At 38.6% G+C, this 19909-nt stretch overlaps 1 protein-coding gene across 1 annotated transcript in view; it reads right to left on the bottom strand.

Moving 5' to 3' along the window:
- The window catches only part of LOC137866706 (SH2 domain-containing protein 3C-like), a 34151-nt gene extending 14495 nt beyond the window's left edge, over window positions 1–19656 (bottom strand). Inside the window, exons 1-6 of the mRNA XM_068702772.1 lie at window positions 19594–19656; window positions 15516–16194; window positions 8946–8985; window positions 7539–7667; window positions 5082–5476; window positions 4275–4378 (exon numbers count right to left, since the gene is read on the bottom strand). Of these exons, the coding sequence (XP_068558873.1) occupies window positions 4275–4378; window positions 5082–5476; window positions 7539–7667; window positions 8946–8985; window positions 15516–16194; window positions 19594–19612 (1366 nt within the window). The 5' untranslated portion in view covers window positions 19613–19656. The remainder of the gene's footprint in view (window positions 1–4274; window positions 4379–5081; window positions 5477–7538; window positions 7668–8945; window positions 8986–15515; window positions 16195–19593) is intronic.
- Window positions 19657–19909: the final 253 nt, after the last annotated feature.

The following is a 19909-nucleotide window of genomic DNA, read 5'->3' as shown; positions in this document are numbered from 1 at the left end:
TTCACAAAACATTGGTTATTTTGTATGTACCTTTGCATACATTCAATGATTAAATGTATGTATTATCATGTGCCACCAGTCTGCAGATATACAATGAAAAACTTGCATCCTAGTTGCTCCCTGGTCAATACACACTGGACCATATATATATATACACAGTATATTAATATAATGACTCACGCTTTAGGTATTAACATATATGGTATACAATAAAGTATTAAAAACATTAGAAAATATCCTTGTTAATATCATAATGTTTTAAACTATATGGTCCAACCTTATTTATCATGCTTGTTTTTTATGTAGAAGTGAATTCAGATGCAGGTTAAAAAATACAGAACAGCTATTAGTTTGTAATTTGAATTTTTCTTCCTGTTTTTCCTTATTTTCGAGAGGTAACTGAAACAAATATTTCATTAAATCAATGCATTCTATGCATAGTTTAACGAGCCAGCAATTTATGTTGTCATCTTTTCCATTTGTGTATCAATCATATTATGGTGTGGTAGACTTTTTACTCTCAAAGTTGTATTTTCTTCCTTATGAATTAAAACAATGGACGATACGAATGTACTTAATATAGAGATGCTAATAGTCAGCACAAACGTTTTTAAAACTATGAAGTAGCTAAAATTATACACTATTCTCTATTTTTTAGTTCGATTTAGTTTAGATTATTTGTTAAGTTGATGCATACTCTTGAACTGAAGAACTGTGAAGCGTTACTGATCAGGACAAATCTAACAATCTTAAATCTCATTAGAATCTCTTTCAAAGATGTACCGACCGGTCTTGGAGGGAAAGTCTTGGTGTTTCCTTCCCTTTCATGATCAACATGAAAGTCCTCGTTGAGGAACTTCACGCCAGAGGCCACGAAATTACAATGATAATACCAACAGAGACCTTGTACATCAAGCCAGAGTCCCCCCACTACAAGTCCATCAGAGTAAATTCCTCTATTGGTTTTGATAAAGAAAACGTTGGGATATTTGTAGACAAAATGATTAACATGCGGCGGAAAGGTGCTTCGCTTTGGGCTCGTATGTCTCTACATTTTTAACTGGTGGAACAGTTCTATGAGATGCATAAGGTTCCGATTCAGATGGTGAGGGAGATGTTTGAGAATACAAAACTGATGCAAAGCCTCCAAGATGCCAAATATGATGTGCTCCTGACAGACCCTGCGACTGGTGCGCTCCTGACAGACCCTGCGACTGGTGCAGGGGTCCTTCTGGGTCATCGTTTGGGTCTTCCACTTGTCACAAGAGGTGTGGCCAAAGTCCTGGACATTGCAACTGTGAACAAAGACAACTTCCTGGAGGCTCTGAAGGAGGTACTCTATGATCCAACCTACATGGAGAAGATGAAGGTGCTGTCCAGCCTGCATAGAGAGCAGCCCATGAAACCAATAGACTGGGCCATGTTCTGGATCGAGTTTGTCATGAGGCACAAAGGAGCAGCACATCTGAGGACGGAGTCCTAAAAGATGTCAATGATCCAGTACCACTCAATTGATGTGGTGGTGTTTCTGCTGGCAGTTATTTTGCTAGTATTTACTGTTTTTGTTTCTGCAGTTAAGTTTTTGTGGGGTAGAGTGTTTTCTAGAAGCAAAGCCAAAAAGGAATGAAGAATGTGCTGCAATGTAGTTGTTTCACTTTTCTGGATTTTAATTTCTGGAAATTGAAAGCATTCATACTGTTCTGTTTTGCATTTAGAGTCCTGAGCAGGATACAAACAGTCTTAGAGGACGTTGACATGTTGCATCCAAAAAATGTGTGGAAAACTCCAGCCATGCCACTTTCATTCTTTTAAACAAAGTGCTTGGGGGGGGGGGTTGCGGTACTGTCGCGCCCGTCGTTACTTAGAAACCAAAATCTGCCCACTGCAATAAAGATAATAATAAAGTTTTTGTTATGGCAAGCTTGCGCACTGCAATGCTGTCACTCTTGCTTTGGAGTGCGCCATATGCGTGTCTGCGTTGACAACAGTGGATTTCAAGGCGCAAACAACGGGACGCATGAACAGCCTCTTACAGTGGTGAAGTTTTTGGTAAAGAGGTCTCTAAAGAGGTTTCTGTTCGTTCATTTGTCTGTTTGTTAGTTAGAAAGACAATCAAAAAATCTGCAAATAACTTACAATGCAGTTTTGTGGAAAGTCAATTTGTTTCGTTTTAGTCCATATCCAGGAATGCTCTTAAAGCTTTTTAGTTTGTAATTAGAATTTGTCATCTTGTTTTTAATTTTTGAGAGGTTACTGAAACAAAATATTATTATTATTATTATTATTATTATTATTATTCTTCGTAGTGTGCAGTTATGTTTAAAACATTAGATAATTTGTTCCAATTATCACTCTGAATGTTGGATTGTCTGATTTTAAAAAGTAAACAACGGACCATACAACTGTGATTACTGGATCATAAAAGGACGGGAACATTTTTTTTAATGATTGATAATGGATATTGTCTCTGCTAAATTAAGGATAACTAAAATAAATATTGACATACAACAAAGCTCCCCAGCCGAACTCTGTACGGTTATGTGATATGCGCCTCAAACATTAGTCTATCTGCTTTTTTAAGTTATAAAAAAGCAGGAAAATAACTATGATAAACTACCATCAACTATATGAAATACTTTGTGTAGTGTGTGTGGTGTGAGCACATCTTTATTATGAACATCTATGTTTTTACCTGTAAATAATTTGCAATGCAATTTGGTTAAAAGTTAGACCTTGAGTCAAGTTATCAGTTTTTAGTCCATATCTAGAAATGTTTAAAAGGATTTCTTGCTTTTTTGATAATTTTCTTGAAATAAAATATAATTAATCTTATTACTTATCTAAAAAACTTGCACATGTATCTTGTGATTGTCTATCACTAGGGCTGGGTGATAATCCAATATTGTTCATGATTTTTAGTGATGATAGGATGTTGTCATGTTATGGTTGCACAATTGTATGGAAATTTGTTACTAGAAGTCATGATGACTTGAACATTGTGTTTAAATTAATAATTATTAATGGGTGTCTCTGTTAAATAAAGAATAACTCAAATGAATGGTGACATATTAAATTACTCTTCTATTCCTTGAAGCAGGTGTTATCCTTGACTACCAAAGCCTAGAAACCTATTGGTATCTTCTTACACTACTTGTTTTTGTAATCAGATAGCACCACATTCACTTACTGTTTTACAGCTTTGAACATGTTATTGTCTTGAGATATAATATGCTATGATATCATCCCATTTAGAGTACATCCATACTACTCGTTTGGAAACGCATATGTTTTGCTACGGTTACACTGAGCGTTCACACTACGCCGGCGTTTTCGAGCACCGTAAACGGAGGAGTTTAGAAACGATCCCGAAGCCGGATAACTTTGAAAACTCCGGGTAGCGTATTCGTGTGGACGGACGGAAACGCATAAGTTTGGAAACGATGACGTAGACACCCGCGATCGACTACCAGGTTAATTTAACGCGGACAACTGATTACAGGCATTGCTGACCTTGTTGTCTTTACTAGCAGCTGTTGTCCAGTTAAAGTCTGCATGTCTGCGGAGGAAACAGCTGTTATTGTAGTGATCAGTGAGCGGCGTGAGAAAGAGAGATCAGTGAGCGGAGAGAGGGAGAGAGAGACCCGCAGCGCTGTAACTAATGTTAAGTCTGAAAAATAAAACTTATTAAACTTTCCACAAACTGTATCTGTTTGAGTTTATAGAGGAAGATTTGAGAGAAGATCTTAAGGATCAAACACGTACTTACGATCATTAAAGACTACTTTATTACTCTGGTTGCTTAGTTACAAAATACGACAATCTACTTCCTGTTTACATCGGCGCATGCCCAGTGTACGTGAAGAGTCACATGATATTCGTTTCCAGGCGTGTGGTGTGGACGGAGATCATTTCAGAAATGATGGCTGAAACGCCGTGTAGACGGAGATCGTTTTCGTTTGAAAACTCCGTTTCCAAACGAAAACGGAGTAGTATAGATGTAGCATTAGTTGTTGTTTTTTATGGTAACTTTTAGCATCATGTCTCTATAACCCACATCACCTGTGCACCAACTTGGTCAACAAAGTAAAACAAACAAAACACTCCCTAGTGAACTGAATGGGAACAAAGGGCACGTTTAGAATTTAAAGTTGACTCCTACTGTGTCCTGGAATAATTCAACAGTGATATTCATTGATGATGAAAATATTTCATGGGTTTACATATAGGGCATCAGAACAAAGAGGAGAACGACTTTAGTTTGGTATTAAACTCACTGTTGTTGTACAGAGTAGAGAGAGAGGATTCTCCAGTGGTCAACGGAGGCCGGTTGTCCTGCTCCCTGTTTACATCTACCTCCCTGTGGTGGAGAGAGGAAGGACTGCATGGAAAGAGAGAGAGAGAGAGAGAGAGAGAGAGAGAGAGAGAGAGAGAGAGAGAGAGAGAGAGAGAAAGAGAGACGGATGGTTTTTACCAAACAGGAAACAGTATCTCATTTTGAATTGTTCACTGTCTCGGACTAATAAAATTATATAAAGAGGGAATTATGTGTTCTGTGTATAATGGTGCTGCCGAAAGAAGTTTTGTCACAGAAGAGTTGCACTTGGAAATACAACAAAAACAACTTTTCAGCATTTTTAAAAGCCTAGAAGCTTATTGGTATATTCTTACACTTCTTACATTGTTGAATCAGTTTTGGGTTATTGTAATCAGATAGCACCACATTCACTAACATTTCTACAGCTTTTAAAATGTTATAGTGTTGAGATATAATATGCTATGATGTTTTCCCATTTTTTTGGGAAACCAGAAAACAGAGGGGTATGACATGCAACAAAGGAGCCAACCGAACACTCTAAGTTGCGGTTATGTGATGTCTGTTGTCTGTTTGACAATATTTGTTTCCCGTCTACATTTTCTGCTATACTCTACATTGAACTTTTTAATAAAAGCAAAAGTCTAATTTAAAAAAATTTAAATATCAGTCATAAAAAATGCTGCGTTATTGAGAAACTCTCATAGTTTGTGCTCCTCTGAATAAAACAAAACAAATTGTCCTGTAAGTATTCTAAGTGAGACCTCACCTCCTCGGACAGACCTTCTCCTCGCCGGCCATGGTCCTGTTCTTCAGCCCTCTGTGGCAGGACGGCGGACTGACGACGGTGCAGAATGCCGTCTCCAGGTAGCTGAGAGGCAGCGTCCTGTTCACGGGCCGGTGAATCTGAGCTCCGCTCCATTGGGTCAGAGTCGCCCTGCTCCCCACGTAAAAGTGAACGAGAGCCGGTAGAGAGTCGAAGACCTCGCCCTCCAGGCTGTACTGGACCCGAGTGTACGTCTCCGAGGACTGAACCACCGACCTCCTGATGGCGAAGTGAAGCGTCTTCTGCTCCCAGCGGCCGGTGAGGACGAAGTCGCCCTGACTGGACTGAGAGTCTCTGATGAGGAAGTCGCCGTGGTTTACCACCAGACTCTCTGACACCTTATGGGACATTAATATCAATTAATATGTATTTATATTATGTGTAGACTTCTCAAAGAAATAATTTTGTGTAAACATTTTAAGTGTTTGGCTTTGCTTCTATTTTTGATAACAAAAACGCAATATGTCCAGAAAGATTTCAACATGCAACTTTGAGGCTCTCCAACATCAAACAACAGCTGCTTATAGAAGAATTACTATATGTTCATCTTAACGCTGTTGTGTTTTAATATCCAGTCCACCCTCCTGATATCTGAAATTCTCAACAGAAACTTTCAATCAGCTCTCGTAGAATAATATTGTATATATTCAATTATTTCTCTACGTCTAAATAATGACTGTTCACTGTATAAACAATGCTGCTTATTGGACTCTGCCCTTTTTGTTGTACTGTATTAAACACATTTTATGAATCTAGATTTGCTGAACAAGATTTTGCCTCTAAACTAAGAATCGGATCAACTGGTGTTTGAACAGAGCTCCCTCTTGTGGTTGAACCATGGCATGATTCCTGAGAATTTGAAGGGAAAATTCACTCTAAAATACAATTAAAAAAAACACAGTGTTATTTTTGTGAAGGTGAGGTCCCAATAGCCAAAAAATAACTGTTTTCATTGGGCTCTGTTTCTTTTTTTAAGCAAAAATCATTGTACAAATCATTCAGGTGGTGAAATACTTAAATGCCAGTTATGTAACTATAAAAACTTTAAATCCTGTGAAAGATACTGACTTTGTACACTTTCCTAACTTATAAGCACTGTTCAATCAGAGTATTTTTCCATAGCATTCCATCTTTCAAACTAGTGGAAATAAAACATTTATTTTATCACTTTGTTTGTTTATGTCTGTAGATTTCTCCTAAATTCACCAAAAGTTATCATTAGATAATGCCTCATTTGTATATTTAAACATGACATTTCAGAAAACTTGTAATACAAAAAATAATCGCCTTAATGTCAGTAATGAACTGGTGTAGTTTCATGGTGATAACTATTAGTTATGTTTTTTACCCTATTCACCTGTAGTGTCTTCAAAATGTCTGTAATTTAACTAAACATTTCTTTAAAGGACGTCTTCTTTCAAATACTTTTTTCTCAGACTCTGATCCAGAAATCTCCACTTCAGTAGCTCTTACAAACTTTATACTTTCATTCCTCTCTATATACATTACACTTGTTTACAGTACTGTTATGTTTTGTCTGTGCATTTTATATTTTATTGTAAATTCTTTTATATTTTCTACTTTTTGCACTGCGTTGACTGTTTAATGTTATGCACCATCCACAAGTAAAATTCATTGTATGTGCAACATACTCTGGCAAAATAAACAGTTTTGATTCTGAAGGTTTTTACAAAGGGGTTTGTTCACATTTCATTCAGAGCCTCATTTATGCTACATTTTAGCCATTTTAGTTGTAAAAACATAGAGAAAATTGTTTTTTTTTTATGGCTGTTGACAGTATTTTCTGATTCATGGAGTGATGATACAAAGATATATCCTAAATTCCCTCTTTAAAAACCTTTGACTTAATATGTCAACAACATGAAACACCAATTTTGAACTTGGCTTTATCCAAAGTTCACATTTATGTTCTGGACATGCAAATGACAAATATTTAATAAGAGAATGCCTTATTTGCATATTTAACCACATCCATTAGTTATTTTTTTACCCCATTCACCTGTAATGTCTTTACTTAAACAAAACATGATGCATTTTAGGTGTATTGGCTGCTAGCGTTCAAGCTACAACATTTAAAACAACAATCTAAGAAACGTGTTTAAAAAATGTTGTTGTCCAGAAGTGTGTGTACTTGTTTCACTTGTACTACAATGTGGAGACCTACAGTAAATCTGATCACTATGAGGACTCACTTCACATTTGGGGACAAAAACTAGCTTTTCAGATGGTAAAAGACTTAAGTTTAGATTTGGTTAAGGGTGTATGTAATGGTTATGATTAAGGTTAAAGTAAGCCTCCAGCCAATGCAATGTTTGTGTGTGTGTGTGTGTGTGTGTGTGTGTGTGTGTGTGTGTGAGTGTGTGTGTGTGTGAGGCCGACCTCCCAGGGGACCCGTCCGTGGTACCAGGCGTAGCTCTTCAGGTTGGTGCCGCTCAGCTTCAGCTCCTCCTCCAGCTGCTTCCTCAGTTTGTCTGACGGTGGCTCCAACCACAACTTTTCTTTGAAGAACTTAAAGGGCATCACAGGCGCACAATCAGACACAACAATAACAACAAAAGAAAATAAAAACATCACTTTAGACCATTCATGTAGCATCGTCTGACTTTGGGTTCAAATCCAAGACAGAAACGTCTACTGTCCGACACATTTCTGCTGCTTCTTTCCAAAGCAAACCAGACTCCTCTTTGCTTTCTTAAAAAAAAACGTCTTGAAATATTTGAGAGAACAAGCATTGTGGGTAAATCTGCTGCCTTTTTCAGCCCTGTTTTTGTGTGAATGTGTGCGCTAACTAGAGGACAGAGGTGGTGGTGGGGGTGGGGGGGGGGGGGCAGGATGAGGACGGACAGCTCGGGCATTCCCACACTGGCACCCACACTGGCGACGCCAGGGGCCCCCGAGAGCCGCTAGACCCTCTGGCGTGGAGTCTTGGCCTCGTCGCCGGGCAACGTCATTGTGACGGGGGTCATCACTCAGTGGCGCTTTTGTCCGACACGTCTTTATACAAACACAAGCGAAGATACTGTATATCAAGACTTTACACCGACGACGAGCCGGGAATGCTTTTGTTTTTGGGACACTAACACCCACACACACAAACACACACACACACACACACACACACACACACACACACACACACACACACACACACACACACACACACACACACACACACTAGTTACTGTTACTACGCTGTTTTATAGGTGACACCTCCCACCCCTCAATTTGTGACAGAATGGTTTGTCCCACGGGATTGTGAATCAAGGGTTGGGCACCGGGCCAGGACCACTTCAAAACAACATAGGAGTGTGTGTGTGTGTGTGTGTGTGTTTTGGAGGGGGGGAGAGACCTGGAAGCCCCTAATGAATAGCTTTAATTTCATTAGCATTATCATTCATTGCCAGCATGTCCCTTTCAGACAAATGTGTTTGTCAAGTATCCAATTATGAGTCAATGAACTGGAAATTCTCTCGCTCTCCGCGTGCACCTTTTTTTTCCAACTTAAAAGTATCCCCCCCCCCCCCCCCCCCCCCCCGAGTCCTTTCTGTCACCCATCCTGAATGAATTAGAGCCTGAGTGCTGAGTTTAGAGGATCACTGCAGCGGCGTTTTAATTTAACCTTCGCTGGAAACGCTGCCAGCGAAGGGGACTGAAAGGTGTCTTTATTTCTTCTGATGAAAAGGAAGAGAGAGCAGCAGCAGCATCACGGCAAAAGGAAGCTGCACATTAAAGAGATAAGAGTGTTGCATGAAAATAGATTCGAAGTCTAGTAAAGAGGAAGTTTACCTTCACATAGTCTCCAGTGCTGTCTGTCAAGTCCTGCTGACTGAAAAACAAACAAAACACAAAAAACACTTATTAATAATTCATTATTATTAACTGTAACCTTCTACTCATGTTTTAGCTACTTTTATGCCTTTGCTAAAAACTAAAGATTAACTGTACATGCATGCAACTTCTTAGTTCTTATATATTTAAATATTGAATATCATAGAGCTTTAATGCTGTGTTCACACCAAGCACAAAGCGAACTTTAGCCTCGCAAGTTTGACAATGGGATCATTTGAGTATATTCGAGTCACTCGCCCTAGAAGCATCGCGGCTCCATGAAGCCACCAACAACATTTTATCAACCATGGGCGGGAAAAAAAGATGCTGTTGCTGCTTTGTTGTGGATGTCCCAGAAAATCAAATGCTGTGCTGTCTGGGCTCATAACATCTCTTGGAGGTATTTCACAGAGCTGTATCAGGCCTCAAGATGGCTAGTTTACTCCAGCGGTATGAACCTAAAATAAACAGATTTAGCTGTGATCTAATTGGATCTAAAAGGATGCCAAAATAACTACATAATAATACAGAGTTTTAAAAAGTCTGAATTCATGCTTTGTCAGGTCTGTCTACAAGACGACAAGTAAACAACTTTTAAATTGCTTGTTTTCTGAATGGAGTTTGGATCGATGGGGGCTACGCTATGCTAACATTTTAGCTGCTCCATCAACACTCAAAATAATGTAATCTAGACATAAATACAGCAGGGATGTTATTGTTTATACCAAAGGCAGTCTATGGTTTTATACATGTACATTTATACACACAGAGTTTGTGAACAAATATGTTCACAGTCAGTTTAGCGTGTTAGTATGCTAAGATTTGCTAATAAGCAACAAACACAAAGTACAACTCAGGCTGATGGGAATGGTTTAGTTAGTTTTGCAAGTTTTTGGTCATAAACCAAAGTTAGGGGAATTTTGACCGGATGGATGAAAAGTCAGAGGGTCACCAAAGTTATTACTATTCATCCTCTGGAGACCATGAATGTATGTACAGAGGTGCATTCAGTTACTAGAGCCATGTAGTTAGCATGGCAAAATGTTTAAACATCTCTTAGGTTGTTTTCAAAGGGAAAGGACATTGTATTCATAGTTTTATAATCACACTTCTATACAACTCTGATATGAGGCATATTGTTGTGGTATATTGCTGCCTGTTTATATTGTCCAGGACACTTAAAATGTGTGTTTTTTTCACTCAAGCTTTTTTGGTTGAATAATTTTAAAATACATTTATAGTTTCCCTGGAAGTTTCCTCCACAGAACTGGTTTTAATAATGATGAAAAAAGGAATGTACTTGAGAGAGCAGCAGATCTAATTAAACCAAAATACACATAATCTGTTCATTGACTATTGGTGACAAAAAAAACTCATTAAACAATATATACATTTTACCTTTAATTTGTATCAGATTATGTATTTGTTTCCAGGACGTTCCAAGGAAATAATTAAGATAAATATATTATCGTCAACAGTCCGGAGGAGTTTAACACTAATCTGGTCATCAGGATTGTGTGGGTGTGTATCTATCGGAGTTGATTGATGGAGGCATCTCTGTTGTAACATAAGCAAAAAACCAACTGATCAGATTCAGATTACTATATTACTAGTTGGTGTGTGGGACGATAAATGTCCAAACACAAGAACTCTGACTAAATAAAATACCATTTTAATCTAAATCAACATCGGATCAGTAAATAAGACGAAACATATTACAAATCTGGGCAGATATTTGACACAAACTTTCAGTACTTGACAGTTTGCTACTCGGCATAACAGACACATTTTGGTTGCCAACAAAGAAGTATGGAGGTTCCGTAAACAGCCCTAAGTAGTACTGTAAAAGCAGTACTAATAGCAGTAGCAATAGTGTCAGTACTATAGTAAAGTCTGTCTGTCCGTCCTGTTGCACAACCCTCTGACAGCAGCAGTGTGTTAATGCAACACCACCCAGCAACAGCTTTCCACACAACAAACTTCTCAGAGGATGACGGGGAATTTTTTTGAAAAAAAGGGAAGGAAAAAAAACAAAGTGCAGTTGCGTGACAGCAATTAGTGAAACTGCACGTTGGCAATGTGAAACTTTTTTTGGGTCACTCTGCTCTTCCTCAACATGTTGCATATTTCCATGAGTAACGTCAAGGGAGGCGACCTTTTGTTCCCAAACACAAACTCCAAGAACAAACACAACACATATCCCCCCCCCCCCACACACACACACACACACACACACACACACACACACACACACACACAGACAGAGATGTGAACACATAAGTAAAACGTGATGCATGAGAAAGTCCCTGACAGTCAAAAAGCTTCGTTCACAAACCTCATGCAGTCCATTTTATTATTGCTGCTTGTATGGAGCTCATCAGGTGATATCAGATGAGCTATTTGTTGAATGATTTCATTTTTAGGGAGAACCTTTTTTTATGACACGCATTTATTTCTCACAATTTTCTTTTCTCACACATTTTGTTTTCCCTGATTACAAAATAATGCAGATTTTATCAGCACAAAGAAAACAAGTTTGAATTATTGAGATCATGAACTATCTTCTTCATGACCATGAGAAAATGTCTTTCAGCATTTCTTCATCTGGCCCTCATTACATGTAAAGCTCTGGTCTAAAAGTAAATGTTTTTGAAAGGCTAAACGCAAACAAATATATATTGAAGCTGAATATTTCATTATTCACAAGCAGGAATTGATGTCCCCAAGAAACAAATGTACACAAAGTACAAGTGTCTTTCTCTTCACCAGGTATTTGGTTTGTGACGTCCAACACAACTTTGTTGATAGAAAGCCGGTCACATGGAGGCTGAGCCTACAAGTAAACAGAATTATGTCAAACTGCACAGGTGTTTCTAGATTTTGAAGCGGCAAATCATGTAAAGTCACCAAACTCAATGTATCAATCGGGGCGATGAAGGTTGTCTGTCTTTAACAGGTGCAACAGGAGGAGGAGGAGGAGCCTGTTAATCAAGCTGAGATCTTGAGCTCTAATCAGACATATGTGAACACACCTGTGTGGAGGTGGAGCAGCTTTAAAAGTACAACCTTGTAAGACCACATGGGAGTTGAGAACTCATTCACATGGCTGAAACTTGTGTCATGAAAGTGGATAAAATTTTTTATTTCTTTTAACCATTAAGGTCTGAAAGCATTTTTCACATGAGCATTTAAAATGAATTTGAGGAGGAGGGAAGGAGGGATAAAGTGCTCCACAAGAGAGGCAGATAGTTATTAAACACAAGTCAAAGGTACAAATACATCTTTTGAGTAAATTGTGTGAACTTATTGTCCGACCAAGTTCCTGGCTTGTAAGTGTGTTAGCGGTTAGCTGGCCAACAACAGTGGTTCAACAACTGGCTCTAAGAGGCAACAAGAGAGTGATTCATTCAATCATCCCGGTTCAACAGATGATTGAATTTGAATTGAAATTGTTCAGTTAAGAAGCTGTTAGAGAGATTTATTCTTCTTCTGTTTAAGTTGACATGTGTGTTTCTGAAGCGTTGTCCTGGTCTACACTAAAATGTTACCCCCAACCCCACCCTCCGCCTGGGGGCTGCGCTCCCCCAAACCAGCATTACATTTTTACAGCACTTCCTGCTCCTTCTTCAGCCAGAAACTCTGACATCACTGCATGAGACACACACATACACACACACACACACACACACACACACACACACACACGTGTGTCATGTTGTCTGGAGACGGAAGACAATCAAACTTTATATCCGCTGACAGGAGAAAGAGCTCAGTCACTTGAGTCCAATGTTCGCTACGTCAGTACTTAATTGACAAAGGGACAAAATTTCCATATCCTATTTGGCGGATCAACTCTTTTTGGACAAGGGAAAAAAATAACTGAACTGAGTCTTAAAAACATTTCTGCTCATAAAAATATGTGAATGCAAAACGCAGTCTTTGTTCATCTGGATGGCCATCCTGACCAGTAGAAACGTCACACTACTTCTGACTTTATCATTATCTGTATGACCACAAGAGGTCAGATGTCAGGAGAAAAAGATGCCCACTCACCAGGAAACAATGTTGGCGTTGTACACTGCAAACCACGTATACATTAAATGTGGATGTTTTTCCATTCAGTCAGAGCAAATGACAAAATAACAAGCGAGAGAGTGCACTAATGATGGTTGGGTCAAACAAACACAGGACTTGCACTCAGGAAAACGATGTTCTTGTCCCGTGTGAACACAAAAACAAACGTTGAGGGTACGCTTGTTACGTAATGTTACGTAAGAAAGTCCAGTTAAATCGGTTATTTATTTACGCTAGTTACCTTATTGCGGTTGTTACCTTGTAACGATGATACGTTGCGTTGTTACGTTACCTTAGTGTAATGTTATAATTATTATTTTACTATTTTGCTCATAATTTCCTCTGATATTTGTAGAGGTGTTCTCTATTTCAGGTGAGGTGGGTTGCCCCCACTATAAAACACTCCAGATATGACGAGCAGCAGCAACAATCTGATGCAGTTAGATCAGAAAACTTGTTACGTTGATACATTAACTTGTTACATTGCCTTGTTACCTTGCCTTCTTACGCTGCCTTGTTACGTTAACTTGCTATGTTACATTGCATTGTTGCGTTACCTTGTTACATTACATAGCCTTGTTACGTTGCCTTGTTACGCTGCCTTGTTATGTTGCATTGTTGCGTTAACAAATAACGTTGAGTTGTTCCGTTGCGTTGTTTCATTAATAATAACATTACGTTGTTATGTTCCATTGTTGCATTAAGTTGTTATCGTGTTATGTTAACTTTTTTCGTGACGTTGTGACGTTATGTTAATACCTGACGTCGTTACAATAACATTTTCGTTTTTTAATAGGTTACGTGGTTACGTTACGTTGTGACGTCACCTTAATATTGTGTTATATTCTTTAAAATTCTGCTGATAATTTCCTCTGATATCAGCAGAGGTGCTCTTTACTTCAGGTGAAGCGATGTGCCTCCACTATAAAACGATATATAAAATGACGATCGAACAAACAGGAGCATCAATCCGATACAGTGAGGTCAGAAAACTGTCTTGTGTTACAGCCTGAAGAAGAAGAAGACTTTTAATCTGCAAGATGATATTAGATCATATCTGGTGTCATGTATCAAACAGCTTCGTTTTACATTTTAAGATGAGAGTCGGGTGTTAATCAGGTCAGACAGACATAATAAAATTAAACAGGCTGCAGCATCTCTGCCAAAAAAAACCTTCACTGTTACTGACTAAGAGCAGAGGATCAAATTCCCCCTCTTATGTAACACACAGTCCGGTCCAGTTCCAGCCTGAACAGCCTCCATATAAAACACACAGACCGAAGAGCAGCCGGTAACCCGCTGACTTCAAAGTTGTAGTAAATGTTTAACTAGTCAGGAGCGTTTCATCTTTTTATGGCATGAAACTAACCGAAAACACGTGTGTTTCTGCTCTAAATGGATCAAAAAACACAAACAGGAAGATACTGATTGAAGGTATTAAAGCAGTGTGTTAATGACTCCGGGAGCCGATTTTAACGGTTGACACATTCCGTGCATTCTTCCTCTGACAGTGACAGTTCGCTGACTTTATTTTCACATGTTTTTAATAGACTTCTTTCGTGTTGGTTTTCTCACCTTCTCTCTCGCTCCCCGCAGCGGACTGTCCGACAGCTAACGGCCCTGAGTTCGCACATCTTTCCCCCCGCACGGTCAGACGCGCACTGCTGCTGAGTGAGAACCAGCTGACCGACGGAACCACAGCGGGCAGACAGCGAGCCACTGCGCATGTCCGCTGCTACAACCGCTCTTTTAATGGCATGATGCATTAATATTAGTAGTAGTTTATTAGTAGTAGTATTAGCCATTATCCAGGACATTCTTCATAAAGACTTTTTCTTTTATTATATTACATCTTTACTGTATAAATATTACATTTCCTCTTTTAATATTATGACGTTTTAAGTCAGAAATGACACAACTTTATTTTAATAATATTACTTCCTTTTTCTTGTAATTATCATGATTATAAACTGTAACAGTAGCACATGAATAATTATAAATATGTTTTTTTCACGAAGTGAAATTAAACAATGTTAATCATATTGTTTGATTAAATCTATGACTATCAAAAAAGTCTGGGTTATATTATTAATTGTTTACGTTTTTTTTTCCTATATTTGAAGTAGAAGAGAATATTTTAGTCTATATGTTTTAATTAATAATATGTTTTATGCAATTTAATTTAATTAGTTTTAGGTATTTTTGTCTCTGTCTTTTAGAAAATATTTTATTTCTACTGCAATAAAACACAATTTACCATTGTACCAATATAAATTCTAAAAGTTTTCTGAAAGTACTGCAATCTCCCTTATTGTGACTAGTAGACTAGTCTGACTAGGTTGATATAATCTCACTGCACTGACAGATTATTGTGGCTTTAAAACCGTGAACTGAAGTTTATTATTTTTGGACTGTCATCATCTGAAAGTATAATAGCTAAATCTACTTCCTCACCTGTCGACACGCTCCACTTCCTGCGAGCCGCTCACAGCCTTCGTGGTTTCCTGTGTTTGGCTGCGAGCTGCTTCGGCTATCGGGTCCATCGGCACGTAAACGTCCTGCGAAGAAGCTCCTTTGGTGCCGTTGGTTGCCATGTTTGAAGGCTCCCTTTCTAAAGCATCCCTGCTCCTTGACACTGACTGGCTCTTAAAGGGGTCCGCTGAAGGATCATTGAAGCGGCTTTCATGTGCCGAGGTCAAAGGGGAAGCCCGGCTGGGTGTTGGGGTGGTGGGCAGCGGCCGGGCCGGTGCAGGACCAGGCAGAGTCCGGTCCAGCCTGGTCACGCTGAGGCTGGACAGGGCACTGAGCAGAGGAGAGTCTTGGACATGTTCCCCCTCCTTCCACTGGCTCTGCTCCTCCTCTTTCTTCTTCTTCTTCTTCTTCTCCTTCAGCCCCCTGCAGTTCTTCTTCTGCGACAGGCTGCGTGGCACAGTGCCCACATGTGTGTACATCTGGCTGGAGCAGGCGTAGCCGGGGCTGCGGAGGCAGGCATCCATGTCATCCACCGATTGTTCCCCCGCTGGAGATTTGGCTCCGGCGAGGCTCCCATCATGCTCTAGGGCTGCCTTGATATTGGTCTTCTCTGATGGGCGGCGGGTAGACAGATTGGTGAGGCTCCCAAACCATTTGAAAGCTGGAGAGTAGAAGGACGTTAACTAGAGTCGACAGAAACAAGGACCTTAAAGACATGATGAAATATGCAACTCAAATGCAAAATACGAATCAAACCAATCTGTTACTTTTTACAGACACAAGATATGACTTCTGTCAGTGACTCAGCTGTGGAGATGTTTCACTCAAAACTTCAATAGCTTTTGAATAGGTTCTTTAACAAAGCTACAAACCAACACAACGTCTCAACGTTAAATATCAACGCAAATTAACAACGCAACGTAACAATGTACTGCAACTTTTCTTACGTAACATGCTTAAAGTCAACATTGATAATTATGTGATATAATTTAATTGCAGTCCGATTCTCTGAGCACCGCGGTTCTCTTTTCCTAAGTCCTTATGAATTTCCTTTACATATTTTATTGACCTCATGAAGTTTTATGAGATCAAGGAGAAGTGGTTTGATAATTTATTTACTATTCTGCAGAACTTTTCTGACCTCCAACCCTGCAGATCTCCAAATTCCTTCACTTGTCATGTGAGTTTGTCTTCTATATTCTGTTTTTTAAGAGCACAGAGAGGCCAAATGGTTTATAAATACCAAGTTATACATCCGTTTATCCGGTCCTTAAGACACTCTGAGATGCTGACTGATGACAGGCAGGAAATGACTGACTGTTCTTTCAAAATATGACATGTTGCCTTCAGCAACACAGAGAAATACAACCTGTTCAATGTGATTATCTCGTTGTTTAGAGTAGAATCTGACATGGTAGCATTTATTACATCCAGCTCCATTATTCCCATTGTGAGATGTAGTCGTCCATTTTAACAACAATTTAAAGAATAACGTGAGATCTTTGAGTCTCCAGTGGGACCAACAGCTGCATTTCATTTTCACTTTGTCCTGTGAAACACAAAAAAAAGAAATGTTTTCTTTGCCTTGGAGTCATCTGAGGAATGTTGTTGTACCCTCATGTTGCTGAAACTCTCATCGTTTCTATTCTAAACTGCAGCCCCTCGAGCTCTCATCAGTGTTTGGTTATGTTTCTGCCCTGGGGACCAATTAGACCCCGAAAACACCGACCAATATTTATTATCTCTGTTACATAAACTATTGAATTTCAGGACGAGAGAGGAGGAAGATGATGGAGGTGCAGATGCAAAGAAGCTGCTTTTTTTTAAAAGCCAGAAGATCTACTGACTGCTTTCATTAACTTTTTGTTCTTCTTCACAGTAAAAATTTCATTATTTCTACCACAATACCAAGAAACATTCATCATTTTGGCTGATAACGTTTGCATTTACGGTGGCTCAGAGTGGTCAAACAAATCAAACCTGTTTTTTATTAAATACTGATGAACGAAAGTTTCAGAGTTGGTGTTTAAACCTGATTGACACAACATGAGGTTCTATGTATTCTTATTAAACATGCAATACATTTAGACAATAAATACAGATTTCTTTTGTGCAAAAGCCTTCACTTTCCTAATCCCAAAGGGTTCCACATCTATTATACAACAAATGTTTGTTCAGGTCTTCAACAGAATCCAGCCGACGACTCTCAAATAAGATGGTTTTGGAGGGTTTTTTTAAACTTTTGACGAAGCAAGGCCAACAGTTTCCCCCTGCTTCTACTCTTTGTGCTAAGCTAGTTTAAGCTAGGCTAAACACATCCTGGAGCTGTCAGGATTTTCCTTAAAATGTTGCTCTGTTTCTTTCTTTCAGAGACATTTTTTACTCACTTTTTTAAGGAAAACTTTAAGGAAAATGTAAAAGTAAAGAGATCGACACCAAAATGAAAAGTGTTTTTACAATAGATCATAGATGCAGCCTGTAAAAGTCAAAGAACACTAAAAGCTTCTAACTGGACTGAATGACCGGCCTTCAGATGCATCATGGGTAAAATTCAGCTTTTAAAACGTGAATAACGATGGAGTCAAACGGCAGAAGAAGAGAAGCACAGTGTTGTCTTTTCTTAAACTCTGCTCTCAGCTGTCCATTCACAGTGCACAAAGACACGACTATGCTTCTTTTACAATGAACCAACAAACTGTTTGTGAGCGCAACAAAGAACCAACACACACACACACACACATACACACACACACACACACACACGCACACACTCAGAGTGAAACAAGTGTCAATAGATTACTGTCTTTTATAGGATTACACAAACAAACTTGCATCAGGGAACTTTTCGCTGAATCATCATTAAACACCTTCTTCGTCTCCGTTAGGAATTCATTTTCCAAAGGTGGAAAGTAACTAAGTACATTTACTCAAGTACTGCATTTAAGTACAGTTACGATGTACTTGTACTTTAGTATTTCCATTTTCTGCTACTTTAAATTTCTTCTCCGCTACTTCTCAGAGGGAATTATTGTACTTTTACATTTATCTGGCAGCTGTTAGTTTTTAGTTATAAGAGTCGACACTTTAGGCAAAAACATTGTTTGAACTGATCGACGTTGACATTTTTGTATATTTCTATTCTATAACACAGAACAATAGTGGAGAGAAAACATACATAATGCACATTTAGCTGTTTATTTTACTACTTTGTCTGTTTGTATCTGTAGATTTCTCCTAAATTCACCAAAAGTTACCATTAGATAATGACTAATTTGCATATTTAAACATAACAGTTCAGAAACCTTGTAATACATAAAATAATTGCCTTAATGTAGGTAATCAACTGGGGAAGTTTCATGGTGACTGCGGTCGTTATGAGTATATGTTGAATGTAGTACTGTGTTGTAACTGTGTTTTTATACTACAGTGTCCTTCTCTGTTTCCTGCCCACAGACCACAGCTGCAAAGTATTTCTAGGAGCTGAACACACAAGAAATCTGAAATAAGATGAGGAACTAAACTCTAAACCAAAAATATACCTGTGTTTTCTATAACTAGTGACTACAGCTGTCAAGTAAATGTGCAATATTTGTAGAAGTAGAAGTATAAAGCAGCATCAAATAGAAATACTCAAGTAAAGTACTGAACTAAACTATCTAATGAAAGTAGTTTAAACTGGTTCCTGTAGCATCAGCTCTAACAGTATTAATACTCTAATATATCAGTCAGAATGAGTACTCTAACTTTTGATACTTGGAGTACATTTCGCTGGTAATTTTACTTAATTGTAAATGAAGGAACTTGTTTTTAACAAGTTAGCTTGTTAACTTGTTAACTAGTAGTACTAGTGCTTTTACTTTAGTAAAGAATACAAATAAATACATTTTAATACTGCGTCTATGAGGAAAATCCACCAGCTTTTGGTTTGTTAAACTTACTTTAAACATAATTATGTATAACATAGTAGTTTCCTTGTGTACTATGGGGACTACATCGATTTTATATAACTTTCTCTAAAGATTATTTAGTAAAATAAATCATAAAGTGAAATAAAACTTACTCAGTTTTCGTCTGTTCATGGTTCAGACGTGAACTTCCTGATATGCTCATACGAAACAGTTTCTGTGATAATAAGCCGCGAGCTCGCAACTCCACTTCCTGTCAAACTGAACGTAGCGGAAGAGCTTCACGTTGTGATGATGCAATCAGGTGACAAGTCTCTCTGTGAGTTCACACTTTCGACAGTCACTGTGGATGTTCCTGACAGGATTCAGATAGATAGATCTCAGTTTAGCCATGCAGGTTCACCAGAAACTCCTTCAGCTCAGACTCCAGCAGAGACCGGTCCACCGTGGACAGACCCAGATCCTCCAGCA

This window comes from Cebidichthys violaceus, unplaced genomic scaffold, assembly GCF_023349555.1.
Source record: "Cebidichthys violaceus isolate CVI_PGR_0920_01 unplaced genomic scaffold, fCebVio1.0.p SCAF_89, whole genome shotgun sequence".
Taxonomy (NCBI): Eukaryota; Metazoa; Chordata; class Actinopteri; order Perciformes; family Stichaeidae; genus Cebidichthys; species Cebidichthys violaceus.
This window is presented reverse-complemented; position numbering and strand designations above follow the sequence as displayed.